At 34.6% G+C, this 20,071-nt stretch overlaps 1 protein-coding gene across 4 annotated transcripts in view; it reads right to left on the bottom strand.

Annotated features, from left to right (window-relative positions):
* Nucleotides 1-20,071, bottom strand: part of VTI1A (vesicle transport through interaction with t-SNAREs 1A) — a 425,564-nt gene that overhangs the window by 401,146 nt on the left and 4,347 nt on the right. For all 4 annotated transcript variants that reach the window (XM_012541166.3, XM_003755364.4, XM_031955858.1 and 1 more), the window contains exons 2-3: nt 5,223-5,281; nt 1,950-2,060 (exon numbers count right to left, since the gene is read on the bottom strand). In XM_012541166.3, the coding sequence (XP_012396620.1) occupies nt 1,950-2,060; nt 5,223-5,281 (170 nt within the window). The remainder of the gene's footprint in view (nt 1-1,949; nt 2,061-5,222; nt 5,282-20,071) is intronic.

The raw sequence follows: 20,071 nt of genomic DNA, 5'->3' as shown, positions 1-20,071 counted from the left end.
CAGCTGTAATACAAAATAATGGACAACAACCATATTAGAAAGGTGCAAAACAAAATTATCTGTGAGGTTTTGAGGGGAAACAAAAATTTCAGGCTGAAGAAGACTTCTTGAAGAAGCTATTGAGTTGGACTTTAAAGAATAACCTAGAATTTAATAGGCCAAGGGTAGAGAAGAAAGGAGGGAGGTATATTGTAGGCATAAAGGAAATAGCAAATAAGACACACCATCAGAAAAGAAGGGAGAATATACAGAGGACAGTGAGTAATCCAATATTATCACTACATTAGTTTCTTTTTATTTTACCCCAGTTCTTTTATTGTTATTCAACGTTAATAAATTCTAATTCTAGACTTCTGAGCTGGAAGCTCAGAGACTAGAACTAAAACTTTCTTTTCTAGCACTGAGTAGCTAAAGAAATTTTAAAATAGTCTAATTCTTCTCCTCCCCCCCCACCCCAAAAAAACAGAAGTCTCTAAACTCATAAGTCAGTTCCTCCATTTGTACAATGTGAATAATTTGGACGGTGATTTTACAAATTAAATATAAATTACCTAATTAAGCAGTGTGGAGAAATTTTTTCCAAAGAAAGAAGTGAATACATAAATACCTATCTTCTACTTTTCACCTCCTATATCCACCTGATAGGTTAGGTCAATTCTAATTATCTGTGATCCTTTCAGATGGCAGAGTGCAGCTGCCATCTGAAAGAATAATTCTAAGCTACACTGCATTGGACAATATCATAATGTCCTTGATTGTATGATCATATTCATCTAAAGAACACAACAACTAAGGAATACTTTGAGATATTCAAAATGAAAAATAATTTCATCTTACCCCCAAATCACTAAGAAATATTCATGTGATCTTCAAAAAAACTTTGTGAGGAAAGAAAGGCTATTATCTTTATTTTGCTGAAGAAATTGCTGAGATTACAGAAAACAGACAACTGAGATTAAATGATTTTCCTAAAGACAAATGGCTGATATGTGGCAGAGGATTAACTGGTGCCCAAGGTTTGCTTTGGTATTGTTTTAACACCTAAACTAAGATACTATGTTTTCCATTATGCTGTGCTGTCTCTAAGAGAATGGATAGTACTGTTTTCCCAAGTTAGTTTCAACACTGCCTCTTGACAGTTATCACCTTCCTTTCCCTTCTCTAAAGTGAAAGGGAAGTAGGCTGAGGAAAGCAAAGAATTTTGTAGTATCATAGCTATATCATAACATTAAGGCTGGGGCCTCTTGTTTCCCAGTTATAGAGAATCTATGTGTTTTCTGAAAAGTAAATATTCAATTTCTTTCATGAAATTTGTGCCTTATATAAAGGATTATCTTCCAATTAAAAATAATAAAGATAGTGCTGATTTTATTCTTTGAATACCTAAAAACATAAACCATATCTGCATATTAACACTTATGTTTAAATTTAAAGAGTTTAAATAGAAATCATAGAGAGAGGAAGATCAATGTTGTTATTCAACAATTAAGTAGAAGAAGACATTTAAATAAATATAATTAGTGGAGAAAATATCTATTTTAATCTTTTTTCTTCCTCAAATGAAAGAAACTTATTTGAAGGAAGATTGAAATCTTTCAGGTCAGGGATTATGATCTATAATTATTTTTATGAATTTAGTACTTCACAATGTGGGCTTGCATTCTTTCTCTCTTCCTATATAACACACACACACACATACACACACACATACATATATGTAATTTGGGAATCATGGAACACATGATTTAAACATATGTTTGAATATCTAGCATGTTTGAAATTCTATTGCTAGCCAAAAAGATAGCATAAGATTCCCTAGACACAACTTTGAATAAGCTACTGAGTTCTAACCATTTAAAGCTGGTTAAAATAAATTAAGAAAAAAAATTAAAAGTGAGAAATTCAGGACACAGTTCTACAAATATGATGATGAGTGAAATTTGACTCACAAAATCTGTTTCAAGCTTTCCCATTTCTTGCTTGTAGCTCCTCATTCTACTGGTATACATTCCTCTGTTCTGTGGAGGGATCTCTCGGACTTCTAGGTCCATCTGTTCAAGCTAATAATGGAAGGGAAAAAAAGTGATTTGAAAACAATAAAATCACAGAATTGAGGATATAGAAGTGACCTCTTAATTCAATGCCTTGATTTTAATATAAGAAAACATAACCAGAACTGTGATTTGCCCAAGATGGCATAGCTACTTCAAGATAACGGTGAGATTTTTTTTTTCATTAAATTTACTTAACTTTTTTCCAAAAGGTACTTATTCAAGAGATAATCTAAAACATACAAGTATCTTTCAATGACAAAACAGAAGACTTTTTAATGCTATAAAAGCAAATGTTACTTTAAATGTTTTCAGAGCAATCTAGTGATTAATCCAGCAACTGGGTATCGGGTTCCTATTCTTAACTTACCTAGAAGTATGAGGAAACAGGCAAAAATAGCAGAAAATAAGATCCATTTAAACCATTGTTTCTCCCTTCAGTTCCTCTCCTTCCTTCTTAAGAATTGTCAGAAGCTATTTATGGAAATTACTATTGATGGAGGTTCTGAGTTGCAATCTTGCAAGAGTTCAAGATTTCCCTTGGATCGTTTGGGAATAAAGAGGGGAAACAATAGATACAAATATGTTTTTAGAACTGGCAGGGAAATTTCTATGAAAAATAGATCCTTCAGATATAGATTTACTTAATAGTACTATTTTAAAGCATTTAGCAATAGAAAGTAGGAAACAGATATCACATCATAAGGCTATTCCTTCCCAGTTTCAATATTTGAGGGTAGCGTTCTGTTTTTTTTTTCATTTTGAGACTACATATTAAGTAATCATTCTGACTAGAGTATTTTTTCTGAGAGCTTGGAGAAACTTACATGAACTGATGCTAAGTGAAATGAGCAGAACCAGGACATCATTATACACTTCAACAACAATATTATATGAGGAGTAATTCTGACAGAAGTGGCTATCTTTAGCAATGAGAGGATCCAAATCAGTTCCAATTGATCAGTGATGAACAGAACCAGCTACACCCAGCAAAAGAACACCGGGAAATGAGTGTGGGCCACAACATAGCATTTGCACTCTTTCTGTTATTGTTTGCTTGCATTTTTGTTTTTCTTCCCAGGTTATTTTTCCAAATCCGATTTTTCTTGTGCAACAAGATAACTGTATAAATATATATACATATGTTGTATTTAACATATACTTTAACATGTTTGATATGTATGGGACTGCCTGCTATCTAGGGGATGGACGGAAGGAGGGGAAAAGTTGGAACAGAAGTTTTTGCAAGGGTCAATGTTGAAAAATTACCCATACATTTGTTTTGTCAATAAAAATTTATAATAATAATAAATAAATAAAAAAGAAATTGAAAAAAAAAAAAAAGCAAGACACATCATCATGTTTCCCACATGAAGATGATGAGGTTTTTGGCCCAAACAATTTTTAAGCCCATCTATTAAGTTATGGAGTAATAAATGCAAAGTCCATCACATAGATCCTTGAAATATACTAGTCCTAATTCATTTTCTAAAATTAAAAAAAAAAAAATGAAGGATTTCTTATAAACATCCAAATTTTCTTAATTAGATTGCTTTATCTCAGAACAGAAACATTTTGTAATTGGAAGTATCTATTAGCCCAGGTAACAAAAGGCAAAGTGACAGGCAAAGCAATATTTATGAGGCAGCAAAAAAAGCACTGGGCTCAACCATAGAACAAGGCCTGTTTCTAAGAGGAGCCACATCACAATGGGCAAATCACCTCAGTTTTCTTATCTCCAAATGGGAATAATAATAATAATGTGGAATTATTTTCCACACAGGGGAAGGAAGAAGTTTTAGGGCAAAGGACTTTTCAAGTCATTAAAGTGCTATCTGTAGTGAACTATTTTTCTTTATAAAATTAAACCAAAAGAACAAATTACAAGTAATATTTAATTATATTTTCTGCAAAATTCTCTAAAAACAAAAAAATTATAAGCTACTTGAGGACAAGATCTATTTCCTCATATAAAAACACTTTGAATTTTTTTTAAAAAATAAGATATAGACTAGAATTCTAGAATCCTGAAATCTCTGGAACTCCAAAATCATAGTAATGATGCTACCACAAAACACACAATGTTGTTTATAAGGGGAAAAAAATTCCTAAGATCTCAACAACAATAAAAACAGCTGAGAAGAGATGCCAATCTGACAGTTACACCTGATGCACAGCAGCCTGGGTCAGTTTGCCAACCAGAAGGAATGGAGCACTCTGATTAGCAGATGATGGCTAGAAAGGGAAGCAGCCTTTTTGCTAGAAAGCCAAGAAGCAGGGGAGAGCCACAGGAGACAGAAAGAAGAAAAGCAGAGAGAAAAGAGAAGAGAGCAGCAGACAGCTGAATCAGTAGAGATTAAAAGCAGCAGTGGCTGGCAAAGATTAAAAGGAGGGAAGGGGATGGCAAGCAGCAGACAATCTGACAGCAGAGAAGAGATTCAGTAAAGGAAAGCCAAAAAATGGAACAGCTTTGCACTCAATAGCATAGAGCTTGATGTAAGACATAAGGAATCTTGAACTTCAAGGAGGTGTAGGTTAGGTCAAAAAAGTCAACCCACCTCAATGGCCCCTGAGGGCATGAATATATCATATTAAAGGCACACAAACCAGTAAGTTTGAATGATTTATACTAGTAAAGTGTCAGACTAAGTCATTCAAGCCTCATGTCTTATCCATACATGCATTTGTACTTACAGCACATGTTTATATTAACAAGAAAGTGTTAAATTATGGTTCACATTCTCTGTTTAATAAAACAAAGATGTAAATAAAAAATATTTGAAAAATTACCATTAAAAAATGAAAATAAAATGGCTTGATATGCAAAAGATTAAACCCCTAGCTCTAAGGGAAATTCTCTTATTCAAAAAGTCAGGGTCTATTCTAGATAACTAATGGCTTATTATGGAAAACATAGGTATTTTTGCAGATAACAGATTTTACAATTTCTTATCATCTAATAAGATATTATAAATTGCAGGTAGTGAATAAATATTTTATAATTGATAATCTGATAAATCTGATAAAATATTTTATATTAAAAGACCATTCAACAAATTCATCCTTCTGCCTTTAGAGCTAAAAAACAAACAGAAGAAAAATTCCTAAGAAGACCTTTCACCCACTATTGGCAACAACTGCATTACAATTTAATAGCCACATTCTACTTACCAGTTCTTTTGCTTCTTCTAGCTGTTTCTCCACATTAGCAACCATCTGTTTCTTCTCATCTGAAAACAATATCCAGTAAATATTAATCAGACTTAAATAACATTTGCCAATTCCATTTTAAACATTATTTTCAATCAATACTTTCTCCTTTATGATCAATCAGCTCAAAATGATTCAATATAAATGGATAGACCATTAGGAATTTCTAAATCCAATAATTCCCAGCCTGCTAGATTAGAATACAGAACATCTCCCAACAATCATAAGATTATTATTTTGCAGCTGGAAAGCTTTCTAACAAATATATGCTACATGACACTTTTGATTAACTGCGAAAAAAAAATAACAAAATAAAAGCCAACATTAGATTATTACAAATGCTAAATAGGTTGTCAATTATTAATTCAAGAATACATTTAAAAGAAAGCCACACATGTGTAAATATGAGACTTTAGAATGCTAAAATTCTACTAAAAAAATGTTTTCTTTCAAATCTATTTACATGCACATTTTCTATTCTTTCTAAAGTTGGAGATGCGGTTGATTTCATATGTATTTAGCCAGATATGTATGTACCTCTAAAAGACATGTACTAATGTATACACAGAGTTGGATTAAGATATAATACAGAAAATTTAAAAGACTTAAGACTTAGAAAAATATTGACAGACTAGAGACATTGGATTGAATCTAAAGTGATAAAATTCATAAGGAATAAATGTCAAGTCCTACACTTAGGTTCAAAAAAGTAACTGCAAAAGCACAAGATGGGAGAAAAATTGTTGAAAAATAGTCAAGAACTGAGGATTTTCATGGGCTGCAAGGTCAAGATGAATCAATAATGTTGTGTGAACGGAAAAAAAAAAAAGATAATTAAAATTTGGACTGCATTAAGAGACATAGCACTTCCAAGAATAAGGAAATGATCATCCTTCTTACTCTGTGCAAGTCAGACATTATCTGAAGTACTGTATTCAGTTTCGGGCTCCACAGAACATACAATGACAGGTAATTAGGATGGCGTAAAGGGTTTGAGTTCATATCCTCTGAGGATCCACTGAAGGAACTAGGAAAATTTTACCTGGAAAAAGAGGATCCTGGCTATGTTCAAGTATTTGAGGAGTTGTCATGTACAAGATGGTTTAGACTTGTTCAGTTTAGCTTCAAAGGATAGTACCAAGAGCCAATGGTAGAAGTTGTGAAGCAGTCAATTGAGGCTAATGTCAGGAGAAATTTCCTAAGAATTAGAGCTGTCTAAAAGGGACACCTCAGCAGATGATGAGCTATCTGTCATTAGAGGTGTTGCAGGCAGAGAATGATACATGTTAGAGTGGGGATTCCTTTCAAGTATAAGTCTGGACTAGATACAAGAATTTCAATTCTAAAATTTGTGATTTAAGTAAGCAATATCATAAATAAAACTTGTGAAAATTAAATTCTGGTACTTTTCTGAAATTAGGAACGAGTTATTTCTCCAATTTGATGAGTTTGCAATTTGACCTGCACTATCTGAAGATCACAGACTTAAGCTATTGTGCTATGTTCTCTTTTATTATCCTGACTCAGTTTCTCTGAACTGTGGAATTGTGACTTAATTGTTCTGGTCATTCCTACAACCACCCCTCCCTCTTAATCATCAGAATATCAGAATGCCTCTCCCCAATCCAATCTATCAGAATATCAGATACCATCTTATCAAGATGCCTCCCCCCAATATGTCATCCCCATCTCCGGTGGCTTCCCTCACCCTGTCAGAACCAGACTGTCAGAGTCCTATTCCCCCTCTCAGCACCCTGACTCCACCCCTGCCTCAGTCTACCAGTCTGAGCCACGTGTATATATGTCATTGAAAACTCACACTATTTGCTGGATTCTTGGAGACGATAAGTCTCATTCAGCCCTGGACCAAACCATGGATCCATTTGGTCCAGTAAATCTCTCCCTTTCAAATAAAATATTAAATACTCTCTAATCTCTATCTTGCCTTAGTTTCTCTGCCATTAAATTTTGGAGGCCCCAACAAGATATTAGAAAATGAGATCAGGATTAGAGAATAGAGACATTCCATCTCTGGCTTGGGCCTCAGGGCTGCTGGAGATCTGGGTTCTTTGCTTGGAGAAGCTGGCCCTCTGGATTTTTTTTTACAGAGCCTCCAGGAAAGAGCAGTTTTCAGCTACAACTATGCTTGACGCCTAACGTAGACATCTCTATTTGTCCAAGGGAGAATCTCGTCTGAAACCCTGCAGGGTAAGTTTTCTGTTAGTTTGATTGTTAGCAAATCTGAGTCCCCAGAAAAAGTTGGGCTGATAAGCCATACAACTCTGGGAAGTACCAATAAGATTCTATGTGGTACTATCTAGTTCTGAGTACCTTTTGGTACTATCTGGCTCTAAGTACCTTTGGGGTACTATCTGGTTTTAATCTGAGCATTCTCTGTGAAGGCAGAGAAATGTACCAAACTGGGCCTTGCAAAAAAAAAGATCCGTTTAGATTCTGGAAGAAAAGACTCTCGAGCTGACAACTTCCTTCAGGGCTATTCTAAGATTTCCAGATAGCCCCTAGTCTATGTTAAATGTTTTGTTTAATGTTATAACTGCCCAGTCTATGTCTGTGTGTTCTATGTGACTTGTTTGTCTGTCCTGTTGCTAAAATTTTAACAATCATTAAGAAATTTGGGAATTGGTTATTTCAATGTTGCAACTATACTTAGTATAAAATTTGCTTGTGATAATGTGTAAGTATTTTAAAACTGGCAATTAGGCTTTTCCTTGAAGTAGTTTAAAATTCCAGCTTGGCTTGGGTTGCCTAGCCTAGTAAGGCCTTTGGAGAACAAAGGAGTTTATGCTAATTGCTTTGAACTCTGGCTGGAGAAAACATTTGATTAGAAATTTTAGGATGATTCTGAAATTGTGGGAAACAATTTTACTATTGCCTTTGTGTGCCAGATTTGTTTTGAGTATTCTTTTGGGCAGTTTTAAAATTGTGGGAAATAATTTTACTGTTGCTTATGTAAGTTAGATTTAGTTATATTTAAGTATAAGATCTTAAAAGAACAATAGCTTGTTAAAGAAGTTCTGTTAACTTGCCCAAAAGGCGTCAACTGCCTCTAATTAGGTAAAGAAAGGTCTGACTTCTCTAAAGGCTCCAACTCTGGCCAAAGTTGAAGCTTAGGAGAAGTCCACTGGGAATAATGGCCACATGGGACCAGAGGGAGAGAAAGAAAAACTATAGTGTATAGTGAAATTCATTATTTGAAATATGATAGGAAAAGCGGTTTTATATTATTGGGAATTTAAAGCTGTATTTCATTGGATTTTAAGTTAAAATATAGGTTATTAAAGCAAAATGCCAGTAGCTTACCTTGGGAGGTCATGTTTTTATCTCCCTACTTAGATGATATATTGTTTTCTAAAAGTATTGGGCAATTTGTAAACTATGAGTTATGCCTTACAAATTTGTCATTCTGTTGGGCATATGTATAAGTTTTATGAAATTTGGTTCAAAGTTATTTGCGAATCTTGAAGTTTAAAGTTTTTTAAAAAAGTGTTTAAAGACAATGGATGAGAGAGACTGTTTTGCAAAAGAAATTAATAGTTTAAATGGAGCATCAAGTCAGAAGGGTTATTGGTTTGGGAGTGTATACAGTATGTTGGAGAAGGTTTGAGCAAATAGGCATTGGGAGGAGAGAGATAAGAGATGGTACAGGAAGAAATGGTGTAAGAGGAGGAAGAGGAAAATAGCTTTCCAGAAATAGGGAACAAAAAGGCACAAACCCCTAGTGAATCTGCCATTTGTCACGGGAAAGGAGATACCCCATGAGGTTGGGGCCTGTCTTTAGCTGGAAGATTGGATCCTGGGGAAAATGGTACCCTAAAAAGGTTAGCTGTAAGAAGTTAAGTGTCAGGAAGCATGGTGGAATGGGAGAAGAGCAACCACATGGAAAGAGACAATCTAATCCCCCTCCCCCCCCCCCCCCCCCCCCATTAAGATGGTAGTTTTTTGTTTTGTTTTGTTTTGTTTTTAACAAACTGTAGTTCCTTGCTGGTTCAAATATTAATTGCTTCTACTGTTTAATTGATATTTTTGAGAATCTTTTAGATTCTTTTACATAGAATTGGGTATTCTGCATAAGTTTAATTGACTGTATCTGGAGGTTATGCCCATCATTTAAAGGGCTTCTGAAAATAATAGTTTTTCCTTGTCCTTTTGAAAATGTTTCTGTTAAATGTGAAAGATAACTTGTGAACTACCTGAAGCAAATTTATTATTGTTATCAATATGAGGTTATGGCATTTCTAAAAGCTTAATAGTTTTAAGAATCTCTTGGATTCATTTATATGCTATTAGGATATTCTGTATAGGATATTTTTAAGTTTTAATTGATTATATTGGGTCATCCTGAGGTCATTTAAAGAGCCTCTGAAAATAATTTTTTTTGTCCTTTTTGAAAATGTTTCTGTTATAGACAATATGTAATTTGGAATATTTGTCTATGTATTGGGTATTTTAAAAGCAAAATAATTTGTATGTATAATGTTCACTTATGAAACTATCTGCTTAGATATGAAAGAAATGAACTTAGTGAAACAAATTCTTACTGTTATAAATATAAGGTTATGGTAAATATCTGTTTAGGATTTATCTGAAATTTTAGTTAATTGGATTTGTTATTGGAAGTAAAATTCCTTGGTCTTATAGTTAATGCTATTTGGGACTTTTAAAGCTCCACTCTCTGACAGTTAGTGAGATAATTAAGTGGAGCAAAAATGAATTTAAGCTATTTTATCCTGTTTTGCTGAATGTTAAATTTTAATTGCTTATGTTATGGTTGTACCCTTGCATTTTTTCTAGCTGTGACTGATTTCTATAATCAAAGCAATGGTCAATAGAAACTGTTAATGCAATTATGTCATACCTTGATGTTTCCAATCTGGTTATAAGTAATCATTATATACTAAATACTTGGCAAATAAGTATTTAGTCTGGTCATCTATCTGTTATTGGATATTGTTTATGATATTCAAGTGCTTTTTAAAGATTTCTAAATAATGAAAGGATAATTAGCACAGTGAGACCTAACTGCTATTTATTTATGGGGACTATAGCTGACAGCCTTTTACCTGTAAGACAAGCATCTCCTCACATAGGAAGCTGCTGGCCAATCTATTTTGGCCTTTCCACATCTTGTAGCTGTCATTGTGAACCAGTCTTTCTATCTCAGACTTCTAACCTTTATTTATTAGATTTGTGTTTTTTGTTCTAGATTTTGGCCAAATTACAGGTATTGACTTGCTTCTGGGACTTAGATCAGCTTTGATTGCCAGCACGCCAGGCCATACCACACATATCCCCTGCATGGACTGAGAGTCTCCAGCCCAGCCTGAAGCAGTTTTAAAGAAGGCTTCGTCCTTTACCCCTGATGGACTGACATGGGGGAATTTAGGAACCCTGATTGGATCATCTATTACTGTGTGTTTAAATTTTAGGATGGATTTGTTAAAACTGTGTAAATATTGCTGTATGTTTGAGGGATTTTTAGGAAACTCATTGTACTAGTCTGTTATGTAGAGGAATTTTGATTCACTCTTGGGATTTATATGTGGAATGGTTATTTGATAATTCTTTCCATGAGAAAAAAAAGGAGGAAGAAATTGGTTAGGAAATTGGGGAAACTGATGTATTTTTCTTAGGCACTTCTGCCCCACCCCCTATCTCATTAGTTCAGATTGAGTTGGAAATCCTTTAAACAGTCCTTTTCATTTTTACTCCTTGCTTAAAATTTACTGGACTATGATTTGCTGGTTATGTTTTAATTATGAAACCCCTTATTCTGTTGGAAATGCCCTGGCAGACTCAGTTTGGGAATTATTTTTTAGAAATAACCAGAAATCAGACACCTATCTTGGGACTGGCAGTCTCTCTGATCCGTTTCTCCACTCCAGTTCCTTAATTAGTATTTCAGCAGTTTGGTATCAGGCCTCTATTGTTCAGGGTTGCCTGCCTTGGTCTAACTGCATAATTTGCTCATAAATCTAGATGCTAATAGCAGCTCCTGTTCTATTGAGAGGGGACAGGTGGAGCTACTCCAGGCCCCACTTTTTCCCTCCTTTGGAGTCCCTGACAGACTTGGGCAGCAGCATTGTCTTGAGCACGGCTATTTCCAATATAAGCAGAGGCCGAGTTAAATGCACAAATGATTACAGACCTAACTCACAGTGAACTGTCCATCTCAAACTGGATTCTCTGACTGAGATGCTCCCCAACTGCAGAGGATCTGCTATTTCTACAACAGGGAGGTCTGTGTGCCTCCCTAAATGAGGAATGCTGTTTTTATGCTAATAACTCTGGGGTTATCAGGGAGAGACTTGTCCTTGCCATAAGTCCTTGGATTTTTCTAGTTTTATTTTGGTTCATTTGTTTTACATAGAATTAGTCAAAATCATGGTGTTAAGACCTTCTACAGGAAGGTAATTTAATGATTTGAATATTTAGAAGACAGAGTGTGTGCAATGTTGTGCCACAGTTCTTTTTTATTATCCTGACTCAGTTTCCCTGAATTGTCCTGCCTCAGTTCCCTTGAATTGTGACCTAATTGTTGTAGTCATTCCTGCAACTACCCTTCCCTCTAAATCATCAGAATATTTGAATACCAGAATGCCTCTCCCCAATCCAATCTATCAGAATATCAAATACTGTCTTATCAAGATGCCTCCCCCCATTATGTCATCCCCATTTTTGGTGGCTCCCCTCACCCTGTCAGAACCAGATTGTCAGAGTCCTATTCCCACTTTCAACACCTTGACTCCGCCCCTGCATCTGAGTGTCATTGAGAACTCACATTGTTTGCTGGATTCTTGGAGAGATAGTCTCATTCAGCCCTGGGACAAAACCACAGATCCATTTGGTCCCAGTAAATCTCTCCCTTTCAAATAAAATATTATCTCTAATCTCTATCTTGCCTCAGTTTCTCTGGCAATGCAAAGCCAAGAAGTCCTGAAATAAATATCAGATCATCAGGTAGATTCATTTTTTTTCTTTTAAGCCATTTCAAAAAAAAAAAAATTCTGTTTATACTGCATCACTAAAGAGCTAATCACATAATTTGTGAATTGGTACAGACTTCAGTGACCACCTAATCCAACTCTTATGTGAAAAGAATTGCCATTATAATGTCCCCTTCAAGAAGTCACTCAGTGTCTGCTTGAAGATCTCCAAGGAAGGTAAGTGTACCCCATCCTGAGGCAGCAGATCCCACTTTTGGACAGCTCCAATTGTTAGGAAATTACATCTGATACCAAGCCAAAATATGCCTCTTTGTCACTTTTACCCACTATTCTAAGGCCAAAAAGAATCCTCTCTCCATATTTCTAAAAGATGGCTTTCATGTTTCTTTGGCATCTCTTCTTCTATAAACTAAATATGTTCACTTCCATTACTGGATCTTCATATGCAATGGACTCCAGGCCTTTTTTACCCTCTGGATGCTCTATCTTTATGAATGTTTGCACCTGAAACTGAGCACAATACTTCTGAGGATGTCTAATGAGGGCAAAGTTCAGAAGGACAATTATCTCCCAACTCCTGAAAGCTAGGTTCCTTTTAATGCAATCCCAGATAGCACAAGGACAGTAGTCACTTGATAAAAAATACCCATTTGCCAACTGGTGCAGCTGTCATCATCACACAGTTGATTTGTAGTGTTTGTTGTGTAACAAAATCTCCCAGTCTTTTTAAGACTTCTATCTAGCCATTCTTTCTTATACTTATGAAGTTGATTTTTTTTTAACCCAAGAGGTAGCCAAGTGGCTCAATGGACAGAGTGATGGGAATCAGAAAATTTAAATTCAAATCCAGCCACAGAAACTTACTAGTTGTGTGGCCAAGGGCAAATCATTTAATCTTTGTTTGACTTCACTGAAAAAGGAACTGGTGAAGCATTTTAGTATCTTTGCTAAAACAAAACAAAACAAAAAACTGCACAGACACTACTGATATATAGAACATGGAGTCATGTAGAATCAGACAGAAGTTATATATATATGACTTTATATTTATTCCTAATGAACTTTATTTTATTATTCAATAATAATCCTGTAGTCTGTCTAGATTTTTTTTAGATATAGTCCTGCTTTTGGTTGCCATGTATATAACAATGAAAGCCTAGAAAGATTTTTACGCAGTCTCTTTGAAAAGGGTAAGTGAAAGGAGGAACTAACTGAGTATAGCTCTATAGAAGCACATAACACTACCTCTTTCTCCTCTTTATCTTTTCTTTCCATTGTTCCTCCATTACATCTTTTCTGATTCCTTTTTTAAAAAATTTACATCTTTTTCTATAATAGCACATTTTTCTAGTTACCATATAGAGAGTAAAAATCTACCTAAGTCTAGTTATTTTATTGCATTATTTTTTTCTATGAAAGTCCTTTGTGAGTTTCTTAACTCATCATTTTGAAAGGGATGGGAAGATGAGGAGAAAATGTCAAAAGATCAAAATCTACCACTGACCTAAAATCTAATTCATGTGGAATGTCTATAGGTATACCACCGACTCTAAGGCTGTCAAGGACTTACTATCTATCTTTCCCAGGGAGATATCCTAACAAATACTCTCATAGCTTATTAAAACTGAAAGGTACCTTAGGGACTATCTAATCCAAATCTTTTTACACATGAAGAAATTGAAGAACTTAAGGCCTACAGAATAAAAATGACTTACTTTATTATGATTACACAGCAGAGGTAGATTCAGAACCCAGGCCACCAGCTTCAAGCTCAGTGTTCCTTCCACTGCATCATATTGACTAACTAAATAGTAACTATTACATGCAGTACCTAAAATAACACTTACAGAATATAAAGTATTCTCATGCTTCCAAATAACTTAAAAATCATTGATATGGAAATAATATTTCACATTCAAGCTTTCAAATGCCTTAAGGTTCAAAGAGCACTCTTAACTAGACGTGGTGAGATATGTAGTGCTACTATTCATCTTGACTTTTGTCTTGCCACTGGACTTTGATTACTTTGGAAAAGAGAGTGAATTGTGATGAATTTATACAATTCGACTTCACTTAAATTCAATTCATACACAAGTTAAGATATATCTATGATGTCACTGGTCTCTTTGGAAATGAAGAACAAACAACACCCCCATTTTAGAGATGTGGAAACTGAGGCTCTGAGAGAATGAATGACTACTAGCTGAGGTAAGAATTCAAATTTGGTATTTCAACCAATGCTCTCTTTCAAACTGTTCCTAGGGTCAAAGGTAACTCCTAGAGTACAAAGATAACATAAAAAATTTACAAATCGTCTGTTGATCAGGTTTGGGAAGCTATAAATTAGAAATCAGTACACTAATCACTATATTACTCTATTCCCTGTGCACAGTGAACATATAATATTTTACTTGACAGATTCTACAAAAAATAAAACAAAACAAAACATTAGAACTAAGTGGATATCCTTAGTGAAAATTTTATTTAAACCAAAGTCTGTGAATATATGATTATTAAAAACAACAACGACAAAAATGAAGCCTACTCCTTGGTGGTTTTATATCTCCTAATGAGCTATAATGGGATAGTTTCCCACAAAAGAATGTCACTAAGATAAAGCTCTAAGAAATCTAAGGAGCAGTTCTACAATTGCTGATGACCGTTCTGGATTTTTTTTTTGTAAAGGAAACAATGATTATTATTTCCATCTCATTATAAATGAAAAGTCATTCCAAATGTCCTCAACTTGAAGGTGAAGTTTGTATATGAACAAATTCATTTAGGATTATCATTTTGCTTATTTCAAAACTCCTAACCTCTTCACATATGTAACTGGAACATCCCTGCTTTAATAGCATTCATTAGAGTGTAGCACTCAGTACACTCAGCACTCCCTTGATATTCCATAATGGGAGAGAAAGACACTGGACTGGGTATTATTTGAAGGCATTTGGTTCTTAGAAAGAACACTACGTTAAGAGATTGTTGTATCTCCACAGATAGCAGCTTGTCTTAGGACAAGGGAATCAGAACTCTTGGGAACAATCAATAATAAAACTGAATGCTAGATAATTAAAATGACCAATCCTGGACCCAAAAAACAGCTGAGAAAATGCATCTACTCTTCATTGCCAAGTTGAAGGGGATTGTTAACTGTCAGAAAGGATTAATGTGCTGGTTGGTTATGCTTTATTCTTTTTAAAAAAAAAATCTTTATTATACAGATAATTCACTGGGTAAAGAAGAGGGGAGAGATATAACCTAAAATGAATGTGATGTGGCTAACATGGAAATATGTTTTGCAAGAGTTCACATATTGCTTACCTCCCCACGAATAGGTGAAGGGCTGGAAAGAGAAAATTTTGAACTTAATATTTTAAAAAATCAATGTAAAAAAGAAAGAATTTTTAGAGGCAACTGGAGTAAAGTGACTTGCCCAGGGTCATATATCTAGGAAGTGTCTGAGATTGGATTTGAATTCAGGTCCTTCCAACTCTATGCTTAGCATCTATACAAAGAAAAATTTAAAATATATATATAATGTAAAAACAAAAGATATGAATAAAAAAATAAATCACATCTATAAACCATTTTTCTTAATGTTGGACATCGCACTTTGAATGACATTGGTAGATGAAACCTTAACCTTGAGTATTCCACAAAGAACAAGTACCAAGTTTTAATCATAGCACCAAAGGATGCTATGTGAGACAAAATTCTGGGCTAGAATGATCTTTGGATTGACCCTTAAGAACTATCAATGGAAGTAACCACTCTTGGGGATATAGCTGTTTTTTTTTTTTTTTTTCAGGTGCTTTTTATGAAGTATTAATTCCATAAAAAAAAAAAAAAACACTTTAAAATGGAATGAAATAATTAAAAAATGGTCTCTGTAGTCATGGATCTTCCATCAAAGGGAGTATGATTCATAGACAATGATGAAAAACTGTACAATGCATAATAATTACTGTGCTGAATAAGTGTAAAGGGAGAAAATGGAATTATGTAACATCTGAAAAAGAAAAGCTCATTCTGGGCTGATAAGAATTGGTGAAGACTTCATAAAGGAGATAGTTCTGTGCAGTCTTAAAGAAATGTAATGAATTTCAAAAAAGTTAAGATAGCAGGATGGGGAGAGAGAAAGACTGTAAGGAAAGGCAAAAGTAGGGGAATACTAGAAATTAGAAGAAAAGAGTTTTACTAGAACAAAGCATACATCCATGAAGAGGATTAGACAAGATGGGCAGCTACCCGGGGTACAGAGACACTTTTTAATACTACTTTCTATAAAGTACATATTATGGTACAACAGTATTTATTATATGGTGAATCAAGTTGGATATGTCTGCAGTAAAGGTTCAAATCTTCTCACAGAAAGTAACTCACAAGAAGAACAATTTTCTAACTTCGTCTTGAGTACTAATCCTTTGTTTTCATTGAGAGATAAGGTTGGAAATATATGGAGTGTTGTGCCAGTTCCCTTTTAATGTCCTGACTCAGTTTCTCTAATTGTCCTATTTAGTTACTCTGCCTCAGGTTATAACTTTTCCTTCAATATTTAATGAGATAAAGATTTTATATCTTTAGGCTATAATCATTCCTTCTTAATGTTTGACAGGATAAAGGTCTATCCATTTTAGACACCATTAGAATATCAGTAACTTCTCCAGTACCTCCCTCCATTATGTCATCCTAGGTGCCTCCCTCCATTAGGTTATCCCCATCCAGGTACCTCCCCCATTATATCATTGTTCTTGTTATCCTATAAAAGTCTTGCTGTCTTGATATTCTGGGCTGTATTCTTTGAGATGATAGTCTCTTTCAGCCCTGGGACCAAACATGGATTATTTGGTCCCAAGTAAATCTCTCCATTTAATAAACTATTAAATTTAGATGAATTAATAAACTATTAATTAGATTAATTAACTATTAATTTAATAGTTTAATAAACTATTAATTAGATTTTCTCTAATCTTTGTCTTGCTCGGTTTCTCCGGCATTACAGGAGGGACCACATTCTGCAGGGACAAACTAGAATTTGGATTATTTAATAGAAAACTGGCAGTTATGAAAGCTTTTGAACATCCAAGTACTATGGCTATATCTGTGTATAAGATGAATCTGACAGTAGAATGACACATGGAAAGTATAAGGCATAGGAGGGGAATGTGGCAGAAAGAAATCAGTTAAGAGGCCATCAGAATAATCCAAAAATTTGATAAGAGTCACATTAGGATGATGACAGTGAAAACAAAACTGGGATTGAATACAAGACGTAATTCAGATTCAAAAGATCATGGTAATTCATTGAATGTGGGAGGTTAACATTCAAACAAACATTTATTAAGTACTTATTATATGCCAGCCAGCTCAGTGGCACAAGGCAGGAGGACCAGAACTCAAATCTAGCTCTTGACATTTAACTATCTATTGCACCCTAGGCAAGTCACTTAATTTCTTGAAGTCCCACTTTCCTCATTTGTCAAATGAGAATAACAGGGACCTGCCCAGATACCAGTGAGTTAATATTAGCTAAGCATTTTGCAATGAAATAATATTAGCTGAGATAATATTATCTAATTATATATTAGCTATTATTATCATGCCAGGCATTGTACTAATTGTTGAGAATACGAAGATCAAAAAGTGACATAATCCCTATCTTCAAGGAGTTTACATTCTAAGGTGGAAAGACCACATGCACATTTTAGGGATATATAAAAAACAATATAAAACAGAAACAACGTGATATTGTGGTTAAAGACACTAGCAGCTGGGGCTAATAGGAAAGACTTCATGTAGAAAGTAACAGTTTGACCTGAGTCTTAGGGGAAACCAAAGATTTCAATAGGGAAAGGTAAAAAGGGAAGGTATGCCCCGCATGATGGGAAAAAAAAGTGCAAAAGCAGACATGAAAGAGAGATGGGATGTAAGGCATAAGGAATGTTAAGAAAACCGATTTGATTGGATTATAAAACACAAAAAGGAGAACAATATGTGAATAAGGCTAAAAAAGAAGGCTGGAGCCAGGTTAGGGCAAACAGAAGAGTTTATCCCTGAGATAATAGGGAGTCACTGGATTTTACTTAGTAGAGGAGTGATGTGGTCAAATCTAGACTGTGGTGGTTATGTGGAGATAGGACTGAGCTGGAGAAAGACTTGTAGCACAAAGACCAGTTAGGAGACTATTGCAACAGAATTGAGGAGAGTTGATAAAAGCCTGAAAAAGAATGGGAATTGTGCATGTGGAGAAAAGGGGATATATATTAGAGATGTTGTAAAGGTAGAAATACGATCTGGCAACTGATTAGATTAGATGTGTGAAGATAAAAAAGAAGAAGAAAACTGAAATGATATAATTTTTTCGCTTTGTAGAAAAAAAGGCAAGGATAACAGATTTTTGAACAGGGATGATTAGAGGAATGGAAAATCATTTATGATATGCAGCTAGGTGCTGCAGTGGATAGAGCACTAGCTCAGAAGTCAAGAGGAACTGAGTCCTAGCTATATGACCCTGGGCAAGTCACTTAACCCCAATTGCCTCAGCAAAAAAAAAAACAAAAAAAAAAAAACATTATAAAATTTAAGGGAAACATACACACACACACACACACACACACACACATAAATATATGATGCATTTTTATTATGAGGTACCATAAGGACAATCAAGTGGAAATATCTAGGAGGCAGTTAGAAATGTGGTTCTCTAAAAGAAAAAGAAATAGGGAGATAGGAAAAGAAATGCTAATCTGTACTTGTTGAATATAGTACTTTTGAAAGCAAAGAAACATATTAAGAAGAAGGGGATAGTAAACAGGATAAAAATACTATAGAGGTCAAAGAAGATGACTTTTGAGAAAAAAAGATAACCACTGGATTTCATATGAGTATCTTCCTACCTTTTGAATGCAGATACCATATACTACCCTATGATTCCAATCTTTCCCCAACATGATTTAGTGGGATATCACTTCACTACAAATATCTGGGTGAATGATCACCCTTCTTCTCCCCTGAATTGTTGGTATTCAACACTGGGGAATTCAACCAACTTTATTTGCCAGAAAGGAAATGTAAGGATAGAGTTCCATGGCTTCTGCAAAAGCTGAGCAGGTATCACAAAGATTGAGGAAATTAATCTTGGCTAACCTCATGCAGTACATCGTAGCAATTAATCTTTAATATGCTTTAGACTCTAGTCATAGCACAATGTGGTTTCATATCCACAATTTTTTTCCTTAAGAGAGTGGACAACACAGGCAAATACAACTCAGTACACATGTTAGACTTTATCATACTATACAGCAACTTCATTATAACCTTTATTAAAAAACCTTACCATAATGTGAAGTTTTCCCACCAGCATAATAGAGATAAGTGAGAAGAGAAAAAATTTTATATAGCACTTACAATGTGCCAGGCTCTTTTCAATGATCTCATTTGATCTTCAAAACAAATTTGAATCCTAGGAGATAGTTGATATGATTATTATCCCCATTACGAGGAAATTTGAGGCAAATAAAATTTGAGAGGCTTGCTCAGGGTCACAAAGGTAGCAAGTGTTGAGGCTGATTTAAACTTAGGTCTTCCTGAATTCAGACCAGTGCTTTGAATTCTCTCCACTATCTAACTCACTTGGTAAAAAATGATCAAGTAATGAGACTTCAAATTATGTTAGAATATGCTAACTAAATCTCAACCAACCAGGCTAGAGTACATGTAAAAGATCTCTAAATTGTTTCCATTGACATTGCCAACAGATTTCTTTACCTTCAAAAGAAAATTGTTTCCAAATAAGTTAATATTTTTTCCTGAGAATTTGCTGTAGAAAATGTCATTCTT

The sequence above is a fragment of the Sarcophilus harrisii genome, chromosome 2 (assembly GCF_902635505.1).
Source record: "Sarcophilus harrisii chromosome 2, mSarHar1.11, whole genome shotgun sequence".
Taxonomy (NCBI): domain Eukaryota; kingdom Metazoa; phylum Chordata; class Mammalia; order Dasyuromorphia; family Dasyuridae; genus Sarcophilus; species Sarcophilus harrisii.
Note: the sequence above shows the minus strand (reverse complement) of the source record. Positions and strands in the feature narration are given on the sequence as shown.